The 19498-nt window shown below is 38.1% G+C and overlaps 1 protein-coding gene across 1 annotated transcript in view; it reads right to left on the bottom strand.

Moving 5' to 3' along the window:
* Positions 1 to 2699: 2699 nt before the first annotated feature.
* Positions 2700 to 19498, bottom strand: part of FYB2 (FYN binding protein 2) — a gene marked incomplete at its 5' end in the record, with an annotated part of 134727 nt that continues 117928 nt past the window's right edge. Inside the window, 6 exon segments of the mRNA XM_082666830.1 lie at positions 2700 to 2745; positions 2852 to 3008; positions 6028 to 6109; positions 7830 to 7916; positions 16252 to 16312; positions 18078 to 18106. Of these exon segments, the coding sequence (XP_082522956.1) occupies positions 2708 to 2745; positions 2852 to 3008; positions 6028 to 6109; positions 7830 to 7916; positions 16252 to 16312; positions 18078 to 18106 (454 nt within the window). The 3' untranslated portion in view covers positions 2700 to 2707.

The following is a 19498-nucleotide window of genomic DNA, read 5'->3' as shown; positions in this document are numbered from 1 at the left end:
ATTCTTTCAAGTCTTAACCTTTGAATTTCAAAAACCTGTTTTTGTGTTCAGCATCTTCCAACTTCAGAAAAGGCCAGGTACTAAAAATAACAACACTTAAGGATTTTAGGACACTTTTATTTATATTATTACATTACAGCCTGACAACAACCCTGAGAAGTAGACAAGGTGAGTGTTATCAGCCCTGCTTTACTGATGAGGAAATGGAGACGCAGAGCTGAGTCATGGAATTAGAATAAGAGGCCATGTGATGAGATGGAATGTGCATGGGACAAACCTATGTCAGGTAAAATGTAGTCCCCCTGCCACCTCAGGATTTAAGATACTTCATGTTTTGGTGCGGTGGCAAGTGTGCTATGTGGGTTTTGATCCTCGTTTGTACAGGATTATTGCAGGGATGGTGTCTGCTCAACAGCCCGGTACTCCCTCTGGCTTTGCCCATGGGCCATACCTGTCCCATGTCCTCCTCCTCTACCGTGCCCACAGTGTGGGAGAGGGCTGCTGTTGCCCGGTTGCCTGGCCTCTCACTGAGAAGTAAATTCAATCGGGGGGGGGGGGGTCCAAGCAGAAATATATTCTAAGTCTTTCTTTGGTGCCAGCCTTAATCTCATCTTCCAGAAAAGAAATCTCAGTGTCACTTCCTAATTCCTTTTCTCTCTCACTTCTACCTCTAATGGGGCTCCTGAAACTATATATTTCTGTTGCTGCTGTCTTAAGGTCTAGTGGTCTTAACGCCTCAAAATATTGCAAAATTAACTAGTCTCCTCTCGTTCTAATCTGTCATCCATAATCTTTCAGCCATATTGCCATGATTTTTTTTTCCTTTTTTCTCCGCACACCTGGCATTGTCTTCCTGCTTAAGACCTTTGAATGGTTCCTACTCTCTAAAGGAAAAAAAGTCCAAGTGAACTCTGTCACATTCTAGCCCTGACTTACCCCATTCTAGCACTTGCCATTTCCTATCAGATACACTGTAGTCCTTTTACCTTGAATTTCTTCCTGGTCACCAGGCAGAGCATGGATTTTTCCATCTGTGTCTTGTCTAACAAATATATGTGTTTAAAGGCCAAGCTTCAGTGTCACCTGTATGTTGTGTGTTATAATTGTTATTTGTAATAACCTCTGTACCTATCTTCCTCTCTAAACTTTATGAATACTTTTGATCCCTGTCTTCTAGAATAAGCTTGGCCTTTATTGACACGTGCCATTTGGAACAAGAAAAAGAAGATAAAAGAATATAGAAGCTTAAAAAATAGTCTCACAGTATAAAGGATGAAGCCACGGATCATACCCTTGAAGGGCAGGATCACCCTAACAGGCAGTGTACATCATCTGAAAAATAGAATGTTATTTACGGCTCAGATTATTTATGTTTCTTTACTTTCTGTAAGTAAAAATACCTATGAATTATTTTCATAGATAATCTGGGCATAAGCAAAACAATATTCTGTTGTTTAAAATAAGTAAAATGGTTATTTTAAACTGATAACAGCATATATATTATTTAAATTTTATTAAATATATTTAGGCAATTCTCAAAATGTTGGGTGAATTTAGGAAAAAACTACTTTTCAGCATACTATTCCCAAAGAAACCAATTTTGGGCAGCATTTGTCTGATTTTAGTTTTGTGACAAAGCTGGTATATAAATGTCCTTCTGCTTTGAGATGATACCTTAAATCGGAATATTTAAAAGATGTTGGTTATACTGTTTACTTTTCAGAATTAAATTACACCCAATTTAAACGCACAACATCGTCTAGAAATTATAAACACTCGTGTACTAACATTAGAAGCATTAGAAGCAAACTAACCATCTGCACAACTGGCTAGGTGCCATAAGGCGTGATTTCTGACTTTGGACATGGCTCATTAAACAAGTGCTGGAATGCCAACACACACTGTTTCACATTCTCTTGAGCCAGCAGTGAAATAGATACTGAAATAGACATTGAAAGATAACTGCTTAGGAGCAAAATCTGCATCTAAATGTGGAGGGTTTGTTTTTCTCCTCTAAATTCCTGATGAAAGTTTCCACAGATTCCACCATCTTATGCTGACACGTAAACTGATGTGAGGCAGGACTGAGACCTTAGAACGAGTTCTCACTTGTGCAGGCTGTACCATTTGATCTTGATCTTCCTAAGGTGACTAAACTTCATGCCTGAGAAAAAAGAAAAATAGACAAACATTTTGAAATACAGGTCCATGGAATAGTGAGTAGGAGATTTCAGGGGAATTTTTTATCCAGTTTAATTTTTTTTTTTTTTTCGGTACGCGGGCCTCTCACCATTGTGGCCTCTCCCGCCGCGAAGCACAGGCTCCGGACGCGCGGGCCCAGCGGCCATGGCTCACGAGCTCAGCCACTCCGCGGCATGTGGGATCCTCCCAGACCGGGGTATGAACCCGCATCCCCTTCATCGGCAGGCAGACTCTCAACCACTGCGCCACCAGGGAAGCCCCCAGTTTAATACTTTTATGCTCCTTTAAAATGCTTATAAATATGCTCCGTAGAGAAGTTTGATAACCTCAGGAGCGGCAGACACAAAAATAGTCTCTTCCAAGTAATCCTTACAGAATAGGGCATTGCATATTGAAAAACTTTTCCTGAATTTAAATACATGAAATAGTCTTTCCTTGAGACTTATAGACATAATAATGTATTATGTATTTAGAATTTATTATTTAAAGTATAAAATCAAACCACTTACTTGAAATCTAGATGTTCAATTAGCACATATCCATCTATAGAAATAAAAATCACTATTACTAATCTGAAAGTTATAATGCTTTGAGGTTTTTTTTAGAAAACAGTGATTGAAATCTTATGGGCAATAAGCCAGTAACTTACATTTGCCTTTAGAATTGCGACATATCACTAGATTTTCTTCAGTGATATCAATGACTTCCAGTTCTTCTCCAGGGGTTATTGGCAAGTCGAATATTCCATTTCTTGAATTATTGGAACATGCCACTGCTGTGTTCATGACAGTAATTTCTTTGTCATACTGAAAGGAGAAATTCCTAATCGGAATGTGCTTGCATAGTTTTCATTCTTTTTCATTGTAACAAAATTAACGGAAGACATCCTATACTAACCTCAAAATAAACTCAAGATGCTAGATATTAATTAGTTAACTAATGACTAAGGGACAGAATATAATAGCAAGATATTCAGGGAAAGAAAAGTTATTTAAGGAAATAATGGTACATTTATTATTATCACAATCTTTCTTACATTTGTTACGATCATATTTTCAAAGTGTTTTCACACCCATTATCTAATTGTACTAGAATGAATTCTGGTGGGTGAGAAGGTGTTAACATTGGTATAAATTAAGTACCATGAATGGTACGTCCACTGTTGCAGTAATAAAGTCACCACCAAACCTGGGAAAGGACAAGTTAAAAAAGAAAAAAAAAAGAGGGAAAGGAAAACCTCTTTCTTTGTGTAGTGCTTTAGAGTTTATAATTCTTTCTTACACACAGCATTTCTAGCTGTTCTTTCTACCCTTCCTCTCTGGTGGGCTCATATATTCTTATATACATACAGCTGTAGCACACACATTTTAAAGATGTGTGGGGCAATTCCCACTCTCCCTTGGTGGTTAAAGACGAGCATTTGTGGAAAAAACTGAGGAATTTGATTTCTGACCTCAGGGGAGTTTTTTTCTGTGTGGTAAACTAGCCAACCCATACATCAACAGGTACACCACCTTCTAATGTAACTGAAATCCATTGACTGGAAAATAATAGTTCCAGAATATGTAGCTTATATTTACAGATGTCTGCTTCACCAAATTAGGGTGGCCAAACATCTTCCTTTGCTTGGGATAGTCTCTACTTATAGTTAATGTCTCTATTTATAAATACTTACTGTGATTAAGTGTGCCTCCTTCCACTCTCAGAAGTGTCCTGAATTTGGATGATAAATTATGATTAACCTATACCAAATGGGATCTAATCCACAAAATTTTTCTTTTGCCTAACAAAGTGATCTTACCCTTTCCAGGCCATTGTTCACTGTGAATGCACAGTGATTTCTTAAAATATAAACCTGATTAGGTGGTCACCTTCTTTTCTTATAAAGTCCTAGAAACTCTTCATTCAGGGTAAGATCCACATTTCTTAGTTTGACATTCAGAGTCCTTTGCCTACCGTCATTCCCCGTCCCCCCGTTTCTGTCCCCTTTATTGAAGCCACATCAAGCTATGTGATAAGCCTGAATGTGCCGTGTACCTTACATATGTCCGTGCCATTGCTCCTACTGTTTTCTCTGCCTGAAATACTCTTCTTTCTTAGGTACCTTTTGTGAAGACTTTCATGACTGCCATGTATAATTTACTATTAACTGCACTTTGTATATACCCCTATTATGGATTCTGATTAACATACTGTCTCATACATTGAAAATGGAAAACAGTTTTATCCATCCTTGTACCCTCAATGCCTGGTACAAATGGGGCACCCAATATTTTGTGATTTGAGCTGAATAAAAATTATTGAAACTGTGTAGTTTTTCTAAAGATATATCAAGGAAACTCATCATAGGTGCTTAGGAAGAATAGACTCACGTACATATGAGAATGGGGATTTCTGTCCCATATGAGAGTGTCACAGAGTGTCCCAGCTACAGTGGGGGGCACTAGATGGAACGTAGGGTCCTTTCAACAAGTAATTGTTACACACTTGTTTTTCAGCTAATCAAATAACGTCACAGTTTGCAGTAAATAATTTCATATCACAATTCCTAGATATAGTAACCCTAATCAGCTTTGGTCCAAGCAGAATTTATTAATGATTATGAGGGATTTGTATATGTTCCTATGTTAGTTCAGTCCAAAAACGTTTTTGGATACTTACACAGTGTTAGGTACTCCTATTCTGCTCTGTGTATGGATATAAGGATAGATAATATACCCTTGTCCTCCAGGAGCTCATAGTTTAATTGATGAACATGTAATTGCAATAATGCTAATGTCTTGTGATAAGCTAGAGGTTTGCTCAGGTATATAGGTATGTAGTTTCTTTAATCAGGAAGTGTGGGTTCCTAGAGGAGATGCCTCGATTAGGTCATCATAAATGAACAGGAGCTAGTCAGATGGAGAAAAGTAGCAAGCGTACACCAGACAGTCGGAACGGACCAGATAAATGCCTAGAGAAAGGAAATAGCAGGGCAAGGATAAAGGTGTACGTTCATTCAAGAAACAGAACTATGAACAATTTGTGGCCAAGGCACAAAGTGCAAGGTGAAGAATGGCAGGAAATAAAACCAGAAAGACAAGCAAAGGTCATGACATGAACGGCTTTATATCTTATGTTAAGAAAGCCTAATCTTTATCTATTTGGCAATGGGGAACTTTTGAAAGATTTTAGGCAAAGTAGTAATTTGGACAGATTCCATGAGCAGGATGCATACTTTCTCTCAAACCAATGTCTGGTACATGGAAGGTGTTCAATGTATGTTTCTTAAAATTAATAAATTCTCACTGTGACAGTATATGAAATCAAAAGGGAGGAGTGTTTGAACCTTGCCATTATAGAAAAATGCTCTATGGACTCTAAATGAAAGAAGTTTTTGATCATTTAGTGTGACCATTTTTATGTTGGGAACTGGAGGGAAAACTTGAACAAGACAAAACTCTCTTCTTCAGAAGGGACTCAAGACTTTAGTTCAGAATACAGACACACACACACAGTAATATCCCTGATCAGTGTTATAACGGATACTGTATAATAGATGTATGAAATGTGCTGAGGGAGTGACTTTGCCTGGTTGAGTTAGGGAAGTGTGGGTGACATTTGAACAGAGCCTTAGAGAATGACTTAGCAGTTTTTCCAGGCAGAGGAAACAGCATGTACGAAGGCATGATAATATAGAAATGTATCAGGAAAAAATTAACATATCAGATGTTTAATCAAAGATCATGTCAATCCCAGTGAGGCAGACGTGCAACACACTCATAGAATCTTTAAAAACAGAAATTCCTCTTATTGTTAATTTTTTACTTTCAGAGGAGAACGTACCTCGAATCTTTCTCTAAAACGTTTTTCTTCTCTTTCCATTCTGCTCTTTTCTAAGTTTTGCTTCTTGGTTTTGAAGAAATTCCTGGGAGATAAGCGGGCAGAAATATGCAGGTAGAGTGAAGTGTATTATAATAAAACTCTAAGCTTCCAAAGCCATAAACTCATTCTGTTTCAGGATAAATTCAGATATAATTTTATGTGTTTAATTTTATACCATCTTCCTGTTGCCTCTCCTTCCTCAAATCTATCTGCATACCTTCCTCCAGAGTCATCTTTCTAAAATTTAATTGATCATGTCACTCTCTTGCTTAAAACCTTTCAATCTGTCTCTACTGCCTATAAGATAAAGTCAAATTCCTTAGTGTGGTACACAGGGCATTTTATAATCTGGCCCCAACCTACCTTTCCAGCTGCCCTTTTCCATATACATTCAAAGTCTACATGGAACATCTTGGAAGGTGGGCTGTCATTTCTATGCCTTTATACCAGGGATACCCTTCCCCAGACTTCTCTGAAAACTGGTCATCATCTTTGATTAATAAAGGGATAATAAAAGGGTTGCACTAATATAGAAAGTAATTCTTATTGGTAGAGTAAGTTATGGTAGAAACCATTTAAAAAGGAACAAAGAACACATAGAAAAGTGATACATCAATTTACAGGAATAATAATAGACTCAATATTGCATTTTCAAATTTACTCAGTTGAGAAAAAAAGTAAACCATTATATCAGTTTGTTTTAAGAAATAAAAAAGCACGAGAAGATTGTTTCCTAAAAAGACTTAGGTATAGACATTAAAATACTAGAAAGCTTTTTTTGGGGTGGGGAAGGTAAACAATTTCACTGTTATTTCATCTCTTGGAATTCTGTTTCGTTATGCTACGCAAAAGTAGAAGTGTGAAGTTTAAGGTAGAAAGATGCTCTTCTTGTCTAAGGAATACATCTTTCCAACTTGGGAAAAATAAATTACATCCAGTCTAAACTTAAAGAAAACAAACTTAAGGGAAGGGCCATCCTATGCCATCCTCTGAGTTTAAATTTGGTACAGACTGATGTCTGATTTCTTTTGGGGTGCCCATGTAGGACTTTTCTAGACAGATTTCCCAGAGCAGACAGACCATGCAGTGTTCCCAGCTCAATGACCGTTTAGACAAGGATTTCCCCAAGACACTTGTTAAACGAAGTGCCTCAGCTCCTGCCCCATATCCCAGCAACTGAGAAGACTAAAGCACAGAGCACTAAGTGACCATCAGAGATAGTAAAAAACATGACCACCCCACCAAGCCAACTGGGAATTTGAATCACATGAATAAAGGTGAGATCTTGAATCAATAAAACATTATTTTTTATTTCTAACACTAATGTAGTGATAACTAGAATTATATTGTATTTTAGGAAAATCAGTCTTATTATATGATACCTAGTTTCTCTTCTCAAAGCATCATTTAAGTACTAATTGGTGTATTATTTAAGTTCTGTCTTACTGGGGAGAAGTTCCTACTGCCCAAAGGAAGACTGGAAATTTTTCATCATTTGATAAGGAGTGACTAGAATTCTTCTCTTGCTCCCTGTCCACCAAAAGCAGGAATGATAAAGATAAATGTGTGTGACACTTTACATTTTCATATTCTTTTTTCTCTTTTAATCCTCTCAGTTGTACTATAATGTAGGTGTTAATATTCTCATTCTGTAGATGAGGAACCTGAAAGTCAAATTTAATGACCTGCCCAAGGCCACACAGCTAGTAAGAGGTATAAATCGCAGCAGATAAGCTGTAATTTAAGTGTACTTTTGTGCTTACCTTTCTGATTCTTTAGCACCATTTTTCTCTTTTTTTCCCTTTGATATCAAAAACTTGGGCTTCCAAGTCTTTAGTTTATCTTCATCACTGAGAAGAAAAATATTTTGCGCAAGTAAATTAAGATTGAACTAAAACCCTTATGGAACAATCAGTACTTTCTGGGAAACTGTGTTTTACCAAAACATTAATTAAAAAGTCATCTAGAAGTATATTTTGATAATCTATGGCAAGGCCAGAGCGTAAATATTGTAGGCTTTGCAAGCCATGCCATCTCTATGGTAACTACTCAACTCTGCTATTACGACATGCCATCTCTATGGTAACAACTCCGCTATTGCGACTGTATTTACAATAACAAGTGGCCGGCCATATTTGGCCCCCAGGCCATGGCTTGCCAACGCCTGATCTGTGGCAATCCAAATTTGAAGCCAGAATCTGAAAAAGAATGGATATATGTATGTGTATAACTGAATCACTTTGCTGTACACCTGAAACTAACACAACACTGTAAATCAACTATACTCCAATATAAAATAAAACTTAAATTAAAAAAAAAATGAAGCCAGAAGCAAGAAATCAACCTGCTTATAATCACACTTCCTCTCCTTTCTGAGCCTCAGTTTCTTCACCTCTAAAACGTGAATGATAAAATGGACTTGAACTGTGGGACAAGACTAATGCAACTAGTATTTAGCATTAGCAGAAAAGGATGCAGAGAGGAGAGAGGGTATTATAGAAAGAACTAATATGTTTTGAGCCCCTATGTGTCAAGTCTTATGCTAGGCATTTTACATATGTTAACTAATGTGGTTTTTATAGGAAGTATTACAACAGTCCTTTAAAGTAGTCTTTCATAAAGTTTTACAAAGGGGGAAAGAGATGATCTAGGTAACTTACTATGGTCACAGAAATAGTGGCTTTGAACCCAGTGGCTTTGAATCCAAGTGTGTTTGACTCCAAAGTCTATGGTCTTTCATCATGCCTGCTGCTTTAAAACTTTACTTTGCTGGTTTGACAAAGTAACCAATATGTTCATCATTGATGGGAGCAAAACTGGCCCCTCCTCTATCAACCGTCTGTATGTCTATGGTGTCCGCACATCAGAACACAACTTTTCACTGGATAAATTATAACCACAAGAATATTACGTCAGAGGAACTTAAAATTTTTTCAGTGACATTGTGTCACAATTCCCTTCAGATTATGGTCACGAGGTCCAACAGAATATCAGGGACTCAGCATCTGACCAGCATTAAAGATAAGGCCTAGGAATATGGGTTTAACAGGTACAAACTACTATACATAAAATAGATAAGCAGCAAGGATTTACTGTATAGCACAAGAAATTATATTCAATATTATAATAACATAATGGAATATAATCAGAAAAAATAACTGGATCAGTGTGTTGTACACCTGAAACTAACACAATATTGTAAATCAACTGTACTTCAATAAAAAAGAAAGATACAGCTTAGGGAAAGCTTTTAAGAAGACTTCCAGGACTCGTCTAGGGATCTCCGATCACTCTCTTTTCTCAATGTCTGTTGCCTTTGGAGTCTATAACAAGGAGCTCCGCAGATACTTCTTTTCTAATTGTCTCATGTTCACTCATTTTATCTCTTCACTTTAGGTTCGCAAAAGATGGGATCCAGACACACACATTCCAGATATACCTACCACAAGCTCAGCACAGTGCTAGGCACAGAGCAAGTGTTTAATGAGAACTTGTGCGTGGACTTCTTAGGCAGGAGCTATAGCTGTGAGGGCAGGGAACAGGCAAAGCAAATGCCTGCCTAACAGTTTATTTTCTTTAATGATTATAAAACAACATATTATTTTCAGAAAAGTCATACTAATTTTTACCCATGCTAACCATGTGACCATTACAGTCAACTCTTTGTCAACTTATTTTAGCTTTTATAGGGATCTAGTTAGAGAGCTTAATTAATTTGGCAGGATGAGGATTGTTTTTTTGCCATATCACGGGTTAAGAAACTAAGATTCAGAGAAGTAACATGACAGCCATAGGGCCCACTGGGACCAGGTTGTGGAAGCTGTTCCAGTGTCTTTTTCAAGATTCCCCTCTTCTTCCTTCCCTTGCTGACTCTCTAGGGGAAATTCTAATGAACAGAAGGAAATGAAAATCAGAGGTCCGGATTGTCTAGCAACAATGTAATCCAGAGTTGTTTAGGCATCTCTTCAACCTAATACGTACCAGGACATGACATGCAAACTAGCCAAGCTGACAAGAACTCAGATATCATCTTCCATCTCCCTTCCTATCCCCAGTTCTGCTATTTTCCATCAGTGTTCCATCTGCTACAAATGTCTTTAATAATTGATTTCTCTGAGGCCAAACCACAGAAGATTTACTCTATCCCATGAAAAAGAAATTGGTCAGATTTTGATAGGGTTAAGGGACTTGGTAAATATCATTTAATCTTAAAATATATTCTTCATTTTTTTCACCACCCCAAAACACATTGTGATCATCTTTCATCTGAGCACCTTTACAATATTCTAACAAATGTTCTACTTCCAACCTTCCCTTCAAAGCACTCTGCAGAGGGTCTAGGTCTAGTTACTCTTCCTGAAGTGTGGCTCTGATTACATTGTCCTCTTGCCCACAGTTCTGGACTTCCTTATTTGGCAGTAGGGCAAAAGAATTTTCTGATCGGGCCCTCCCAGTACAAAACTGCTAGATCCTGGATAAAGGTTTTTTTGGTTTGTTTTAACAAATTGCCACACTTTACACTTAGATTAAGTCCTGTACGCTATACCTTAATAGCCGCCAGCAAATGAACCAGACAGAGCAGTAAGCAGTATGCAAGCACAGAAGACAAGTCTGTCCTGAGGAAAATGCTATCAGCACCACAATATTTCAGAAGATTAAACTTTACATTAGGGCAAGGTAGGAGTTAAGACGTATCGTCATGTTAGATATTTTTAAAAGCCAGTTCAGCTCTATGCTATTTATATAAGACATATTGAACAAGAATATGGAAAGCAGAAAAAGGATGAAAAATGTATACTAGGGAAATACTAACTAAAAGAAAGGTCAGGTAGGTATAAGATTGGGCAAATTAGACTTTAAGACAAAGCATCACTAGGAAATTAGCTTAGTGTTGTAGTAAAGAATGGTTTGGGAGTCTAGTTGCTGGGGTTTGAATCCTGGTTCTACCACTTACTGGCGCTATGAGCTTGGGCAAATAACTTCACCTCTGTGTCTCAACCTCTCTTCTACAAAATTTGTATGATAATAGTATCTACTTCACAATTGTTGTGAAGATTGAATGAGTTAATACATGTTAAATCTAAAAACAGTGACTGACTCACAGTAAGACCTACATAAGTATTATTTTTCTTATTAATAGTATTGATATTAGGGGGAATGGAGATGGCTACAACCTAAAAAGAAACATTTAATTCACCAGAAGATATTTAAAATTTTGTATGCAACTAATAAAAGAGCCTTAGAATATATATAAAGATATAAAGAAAAATATATATATATAAAATATAGAAAAAAGAAAAAAATATATAAAGAAAAAAATGATAGACTTTTGGAAGAAACTGACAAATCTATCATCTTTCTGTGAGATTTCAACCCACTTCTTTCATATATTAATGGATCAAGCATCTAAAAATCCATAAATCTATAAACGATTTTATTAAGAGAATTAACACATATTGTGTTGGCCAAAAAAGTCGTTTGGGTTTTTCCATAACAGTAGAAAAACCTGAACGAACTTTTTGGCCAAGCCAAATATTTGATTTAGAGGACATAAGTTGATCCTTGTATCAAACAATTAGAGAAGTCATATTTTTCTAAAGTACACATGGAACATTTATAAAAATTGACCATATACTAGGCATGAATCATGTCACAGAATATGTCAAAGTACTGATATCAGCTACTTCCTCAGTGTACTAATACCATATCAACTGCTCTTCCAGATCACAATTCAATTAAGATAGAAATGACACACGGGGAGGGGGAAGGGTAAGCTGGGATGAAGTGAGAGAGTGGCATGGACACATATACACTACCAAAGGTAAAATAGATAGCTAGTGGGAAGCAGCTGCATAGCACAGGGAGATCAGCTCAGTGCTTTGTGACCACCTAGAGGGGTGGGATAGGGAGGGTGGGAGGGAGATGCAAGAGGGAGGGGATATGGGGATATATGTATATGTATAGCTGATTCACTTTGTTACACAGCAGAAACAAACACAACATTGTAAAGCAATTATACCCCAATAAAGATGTTTTTAAAAAAATGACAAATAGAATACAGAGCATGGAAAGAGATCTTCAGATTTTTGGAAACTTAGTATGACAAAGATGGCATTGTAGAAATGGGGAAAATAGGGGCTATGCAATTAATCATGCTAGAACATTTACCCACATGGAGGAAAATTTAACTGGATCTCTACTTCACTAAAAATGCCAAAATCAGTTCCAGGTAGATCTAAGGCTTATGTGTAAAAGCCAAAAAGTTAAACAGTTTTAGAAGAAAATATGGGAGCATGTCATATGATCTTGGGATAAAGATTTCTTTAAAGATATAGAAAGCAACAATCATAAATCACGTGCATACTTAGAAGGGAAAATACAATAAATGCAAATTTTACAGGGAATGCAAATTCATAAGAAAATGCCAGCTTATTTTCCAAAGTGGTTGTACCAATTTACACTCTTCCCAGCAGTATTTAAAGGGAATACTGATCCACATTCTCACCAACACAGAAAGAATTCTTAATTTTTGCCAATTTATTGGGTATAAGATACTATCTCATTGTGGTATTAATTTGCATTATCTTCATTACTAACAATGTTGAACCCCTTTTAATATGTTTATTCACCCCTCATGTCTTTCTATAGAAGACCTGTTCATATCTTCTGCCTATTTTCCTTTGGAAAACAAGTTGGCATTTTCTTATGAATTTTCATTCCCTATAAAATTTGCATTATTTTCCCTTCTAAGTATACATATAAATAAGAATATTTGTAGCGGTATTGTTCAAAAGTGCAAAAAACATGGAACTACCTCAGTACTCACAAGAAAATGGATAAATTGTGGTATGTACATAGAATATTGTAGAACAGTAAAAATGAATAAATTAATAGTGGCTTAAAAAAGGATGGATTTTGAGTAAAAAAGAAGTTGCAGAATTCTATATACAACATACCGTTTTTACAATGTTAAAATCCCTAATGAAACAATATATTTTTATCACCTGTGCTTGATAACATTGTTTCAGTTTTGAACAGGAAGTGAAAGACAGGAAATGTAGGAGAGTGTTTACCTTGGGGGAAGGCAATGAGACAGACCAAGGGATGTGCACAAGGTAGAGAAACCAAGGCACTGGATATGTTCTAGTTCTGAAGTTGAGTTATGGGTTGAGGGAAATTTGTTTTATCTTGCTTTAAACTTACATGTTTCTTATTTTCATTTTTACAAATATATAATTTATTTTTAAGAAAGAATTCATTCTTAACTCTAATTTTATATTCCAGGGCTCTCCTCTCCATCTCCTGCCAAATTGCATTTCCTGCTCGTAACACCCACTTTCTTGATCACATGCCTTATGGTCCAATGAAACTTCCCAAACACACTTGTTTTCCATTTACACAGCTGTCCACCCCTCTCCCTCCAGCAAACCTTCCCCACTTCTCTCTCTCTCTCTCTCTCAACCCCAATCTCCAACTGTCAAAATGTTTCCTATCCTTGCTTCTTTAACTTGGCACAGAGACTTTTCTGATCCCCTAAATAATGGAAATTTCTACCTATTCTGAACTTCCAAATTATTTTGCACATTTTTTGGAGGCAGGTCCTTCTTTGTTATCTGATTTAACAAACTATGTTTTGGTATGAGGCCACATGATAGAGATCAGAAAGCCACAGCCCCTACCTCAGGGAGTTCCCGTCTAGAGGAGGAGACAGGCAAGAAATAAGACAATACAACTATGAAAAGAATGTTCTGATAAAAAGGGGGACCTAACCCAAATAGATAAACTCAGAGAGGACTTCCTGGGGAAAGCAAAATATGAATTCAGTTTTAAATAATGAAGGATAAAATAGTCAGCCAAGCAAAAAGCATGGCAAACTGTGTTACAGACAGAACAATTCTTTTGTTCTTAAATTCTCACCTCCTTGGAAAGGTCTTCCCCAGATACCTACTTTAAAATGACTATCAGTCTCCTTCCAACACACACACCATATGTCCACTCTCTTTCAAAATATCCAAAGCAATCAAATCCCTATGTTTAATTATAGATTTTTTTTTTTTCTCGGTACGCGGGCCTCTCACTGTTGCGGTCTCTTCCATTGCGGAGCGCAGGCTCCGGACGTGCAGGCTCAGCGGCCATGGGCCCAGCCGCCCCACGGGCCCAGCTGCCCCACGGCACGTGGGATCTTCCCGGACCGGGGCACGAACCCGTGTCCCCTGCATCGGCAGGCGGACTCTCAACCACTGCACCACCAGGGAAGCCCTATAGATTTTTTAAATTAATTTATTTATCTGCCTCTCCAATCGGAAAGGAATAGGAATTACATCTGTTTCACTCACTGCTTTATACCAACACTTAGCATAGTGTCTGGCATATAGTACATGCTCAGTAAATATTTGTTGAATGAATTGAAGAAGTTGGAACAAATGTGAAGGTTTAGAAATGCTGGAAAGCTTGAAGAGTTCAAGGAACACCCAAATGTACAGTATGGATGGAACACAGGAATGGTGAGTGAGTGGGAAGTACAGCTGAGGCTGAGAGTTTGCCAGGAGCTGGATCAATAATGAATTTTATGCCTTCTTAAGCAGTTTGGATTTCATTTTGAGAGCAATGGACAACCACTAACCATTTTTAAGCTGGTGAATGGTGGTTTTGTGACATGATCCTATTTGTACTTTAGAAAGTTTGGAAAATAAACTGAAGTGGAGGTGAGGTGGCCATTCAGGAAGTCGTTGCAATAATCCAGCTGAGAAGTAATGAGTGCCTTCATGTGGCTGTGCAGTGGGGATGGGGAAGCAGGAACATTTTGAGAGTTATTTAAACAGAAGAGGGTGCAGGGCACCAGAGGAGGATGAGTCAAGGACAGTGAATGCTTAGGGTTTTGGTTTGAGCAACTGTGTGTTTATTGAAACAATCACCAACATAGAGATTAGAAGAAAGGGATCATATTTGGATGGGGACAGTTGAGATTATGAGTTATGGAATTCTGAGTTTCAAACAGAGTTATCTAGCAGGCTTATTAAAGTGGAAGAGAGAAATCTGACCTCAAAAGTGTAAATTTTGATATCTTTACTATAGTGATCGTAATTAAAGCCCTAGATGTAGATGAGACCATTCAAGAACATATAAAGGAAGAAGGGAAGAGAACTGATGCAGGAAATCTGAGAAACACATCATTTTTAAAGAAATGAATTAGAACACATACATGCACACAAAACCAAAACGAACCAATCAAACAGGAGGGGCAACAGCCAAAGATGAGGAATAAGAAATAATGGTAACATAGAAACCTGGGGGAAAGTTAATATTTTTTTCCTTTGAAGGATGGCATGATCAACAATTTAAGATATTACAGAGAAGCCAAGTATAATAAGGACTTAAATGTATCCACTGGATTTAACAAAGGAATTAGTGACCTTACCAAAAACAAGTCCACTGTCATGGTGGAACAGAACCCCAGTTGCAGTGAGCTTGGAAAGATGGGTCCAAGATGAGCAGAGGAGACCTTTATTTTCAACCATTTAGTTGAGAGGGAAAGGACAGATAATAAGTAGCTAGAGATAAGGGTATTGAGTTTCAGGATGTTTCTCTTTTTTGATAGATTTTAGTTATTTAGACCTTGAGAACAGAGCTTCTGTCAGGTAGTGCTTGCCATCCTCCACAGGAGGCATTTAAATAAGTATGTGTTATGTTGAAATGAGTTTCAAGTCTATAGATTCAAAGGTAAGAAACAAAGCTCCAGGGGCTTCCCTGGTGGTGCAGTGGTTGAGAGTCCGCCTGCCGATGCAGGGGACGCGGGTTCGTGCCCCGGTCCGGGAAGATCCCACATGCCGCGGAGCGGCTGGGCCCGTGAGCCATGGTCGTTGAGCCTGCGCGTCCGGAGCCTGTGCGTCCGGAGCCTGTGCTCCGCAACGGGAGAGGGCGCAACAGTGAGAGGCCCACATACCGCAAAAAAAAAAAAAAAAAAAAAAAAAAGAAACAAAGCTCCAGTGAGTTTTGAATCACCTACCACTGTTAGGTCATCTACATTACTCATTATTTTCCTTCCTAGTGGGGGCAATATATCACAACTTGACTTTTCACCCAGTAACCAAGGATCTGAAGGGAGGCCCTCTGACCCTATTTAACAAAGCACCAGGAAATGGGTTAAATATCAGTAGGGATGACCAATGCGGTAAATTGACTTACTTTGACTTTTTTTCTTTTATGTCCACATCATCATAGATAATAACTTCCTGAGACCTAAGTTCTAGGGTCAAGATAGGATCAAAATAGTCTATTATTAGGTATGGTTTATACAATCCCCAGCTTTCCAAATTATACACAATTACTTAATTATCTAGGTGCATCCCCATGCCTGTTTTATCAAAATCTGATCATAGGATATAGAAAGGATCAAAGAACAAAACAAGTATCCATTTGGGAAAAAGTTCAACTAAGGAATAAAAAATAGTGAGATGTCCTAGTATCTCAAACACATGCATAAATATTTATATCAATTTGATTTCATGTGGATTTCCAGAAAATATGAGTTGCTGAAAGGATCATGTTTAGACTAGGTTCCCATCATTCTGGAACTGGACAAAGATGTTATAATGCTAGAGCAGTGAGAGGGCTTAATTCCTAGGGGAAAAAAAACAACTTAATAGAACATTAATGTTGATTTTTCTTCCCTGATTTTTATTTCAAAACACTGACAACTGCTTCTTTATAATAAGCTTGCATAAAATTGAATCTGACTTAGTACATAATCATAATTAGACGTTTTCAGTTTAGGATATTCACATTCCTTGGTGCTCTACATAGAATTCCATAATATTCAAGTGACTCACCATTTGAACTAGTTAGAAACCTTTTGGCATAATTATTCACAATTCAGTTATTCATATATTTGGATGGGGTACAATGTGTGCCTATTCTCACTTTTTTTTTTTTTTACATAGACTGAGGATATTTTGGGAAAGCTGTTATTTTTTTATTTTATTTATTTTTATTTTTGGCTGCATTGGGACTTCATTGTTGCACACAGGCTTTCTCTAGTTGCGGCGGGGGAGGGGCTACTCTTCATTGCGGTGTGCAGATTTCTCATTGCGGTGCCTTCTCGTTGCAGAGCGCGGGCTCTAGGCGCACGGGCTTCAGTTAGTTGTGGCACGCAAGCTCAGTAGTTGTGGCTCACGGGCTTAGTTGCTCCGCGGCACGTGGGATCTTCCCGGACCAGGGCTCGAACCCATGTCCCCTGCATTGGCAGGCAGATTCTTAAGCACTGCGCCACCGGGGAAGCCTGGGAGAGCTGTTATTATACCAGATTTATGTAACTATTTGTTATTTAGTGCAGCAAACTTATATTTGTGGAATATAATATACATTTGAATTGTCAAGTCAGAGTAAAATCAAAGTAGCCACCATCGCTAGAGCCCATAAACTAAACCTGACAAACAACAAAACACATGGCCCTCCTCATCGATAGATTCAACTTACTGAATGTGATTGAGAGCGAGCACACTAGGTGTCAGGCCCAGGCACTGTATTAATCTGTGCACTGTTGTTTTTATAGCAAAGCAAAAAGTATTCCAATGACCCATCCTTGATTCAGTTAGTATGTGTACTGCAAAGTGGTCATGTTCAAATTACTATGTCTTAATTCCGGTGAGCTGGCTGTTAAATCCTTCAGAAGGTTATGTGGTATAATGTCAAATGCACGAGCTTCGTATTCAGAGACTTGAGTACAAATCCTAGGTCACTAAAGTTTGGATGTGAGTCCTAGAGCCTTCCTAAAAAGGGATGATGCATCTATTTCTCGGATTTTAAGAGGCCTGGCGTACAGGAGGCACTTGAGAAATGTTACTCATCTTCCCCAATGTAAGTACTACTATTGTGTAAAATGTCTTTGATTTTGATGTATCAATTTTTCATTAAACATGGAAGGCAGGAAGGATTACTACTTCTCTTTCTCAGACTGTGAACATGTCAGTTCTGAATAATTTTGTTCCAGCAAATAAGCGAATGTCACTTACCTAAATCAGGCAGCGAAATGGAAAATGCACTGTTAATTGACAAAAGACACAAAGGGTTAAGGGAAAAAGCCATGTTCAGAAATATTAGCTGATACATCTCAAATAACATATTGATGACTAGGTTTCTTGATACAGATGCTTTGGGGGAAAGATACGAAGCAAACCTTTCCTGCAGCTTTGTTCTGATCACCTCCCCTCTCTTGTAAATGAGCTCATTTATCCCCAGTGACCACCCACACCCCGTTTCCTAACGAGACAATCTCAGGCTGTCCCTTAGCCCTGCCACAGGATTCTGTTTCTGCCTTCTACCTTCCACGATGCCAATTCAGTGTGGGGTAAGTATGGTGAGAGAGAACCATCTGGAGACGCTGGACCCTGACTATGTTTATGTTTAACCAAAGAGGTGACTTGAGGGGAGAATTCCAGGCTAGGTGGAAATGGAAGATGGTAAATGTGCTTAGTAGGAGAGGACATTGGCTAGGTAGATCATCTGGTTTTCCTCATATCTCACAGTTAAGATTACATGAAAGGAAGCATGATGTGGTAGGAAAAAAATCCATGTATTTTAAGCAATTAATTTAATTTCAGTCCTACAGGTATGCTGGGGACACTCATCACGGGCCAGGCCCATGTGCTCGGTATACAAAATGATTAGACACAGTTTCTGTCCTGAAGTAGCTCGCGGTTTAGTGAGGGGCACCAACAGTAAGTTAATATAACACTCTGTGATAACATGATAAAGGGCTGACCAAAGAACAGCACTAACCTTCACGGAAGCTTTAGTTCTCCATTTCCAAAATGAATACCAGCACCTATCTTGTAGAGTTCCCTTTGTACGGGACGAGCTTTCCTAAGTGAATGTGCCTGGGACAGGGCTGATACTCAGTGACCCCTTCCGTTGGTGTCTATGAGACCAGGACTGTGATGTGCAGGGCGCAGTAGGAGAAATACATGGTCACCAGAGTCAGAGCTGATATGACTCTCACTTCCGCCACGTAGCCACTTACCCTGGGCAAGTCACTTAACTTTTCAAAGCCTTAGTTTTTCATCTGTAAAACGGAGGAACAAGTTTCTAACTCATGGGTTATTGTGAGGATTAGAGAGAACACATGTGAAGCCTTAGTGCACTTCCTGCCCTCCACATCTAGTGAGCACATATCCTTGGGGCCATGGCTTAAGCAAGCGGTCCCTTGCTTAAGGGAGCCTTTCTTAACACCCATTCCCTTCCTCCATTTTAATTAGGTCAGGGTGCTGGTAGCTCCTGTTTAAACACAGAAACCGAGGCCACAAAAAGAAAAATCTATAATGATATTTCCTTCCTTTAGGTCATCTATTCATTCAACAGATATTTATTGAGTGCCTATTATATCCCAGGCACTGTTTTTTTTTTTTTTTTTTTTTTCCTTCCAGGCACTGTACTT

Source organism: Grampus griseus, assembly GCF_964374135.1.
Source record: "Grampus griseus genome assembly, chromosome: 1".
In the NCBI taxonomy this organism is placed as follows: Eukaryota; Metazoa; Chordata; class Mammalia; order Artiodactyla; family Delphinidae; genus Grampus; species Grampus griseus.
This window is presented reverse-complemented; position numbering and strand designations above follow the sequence as displayed.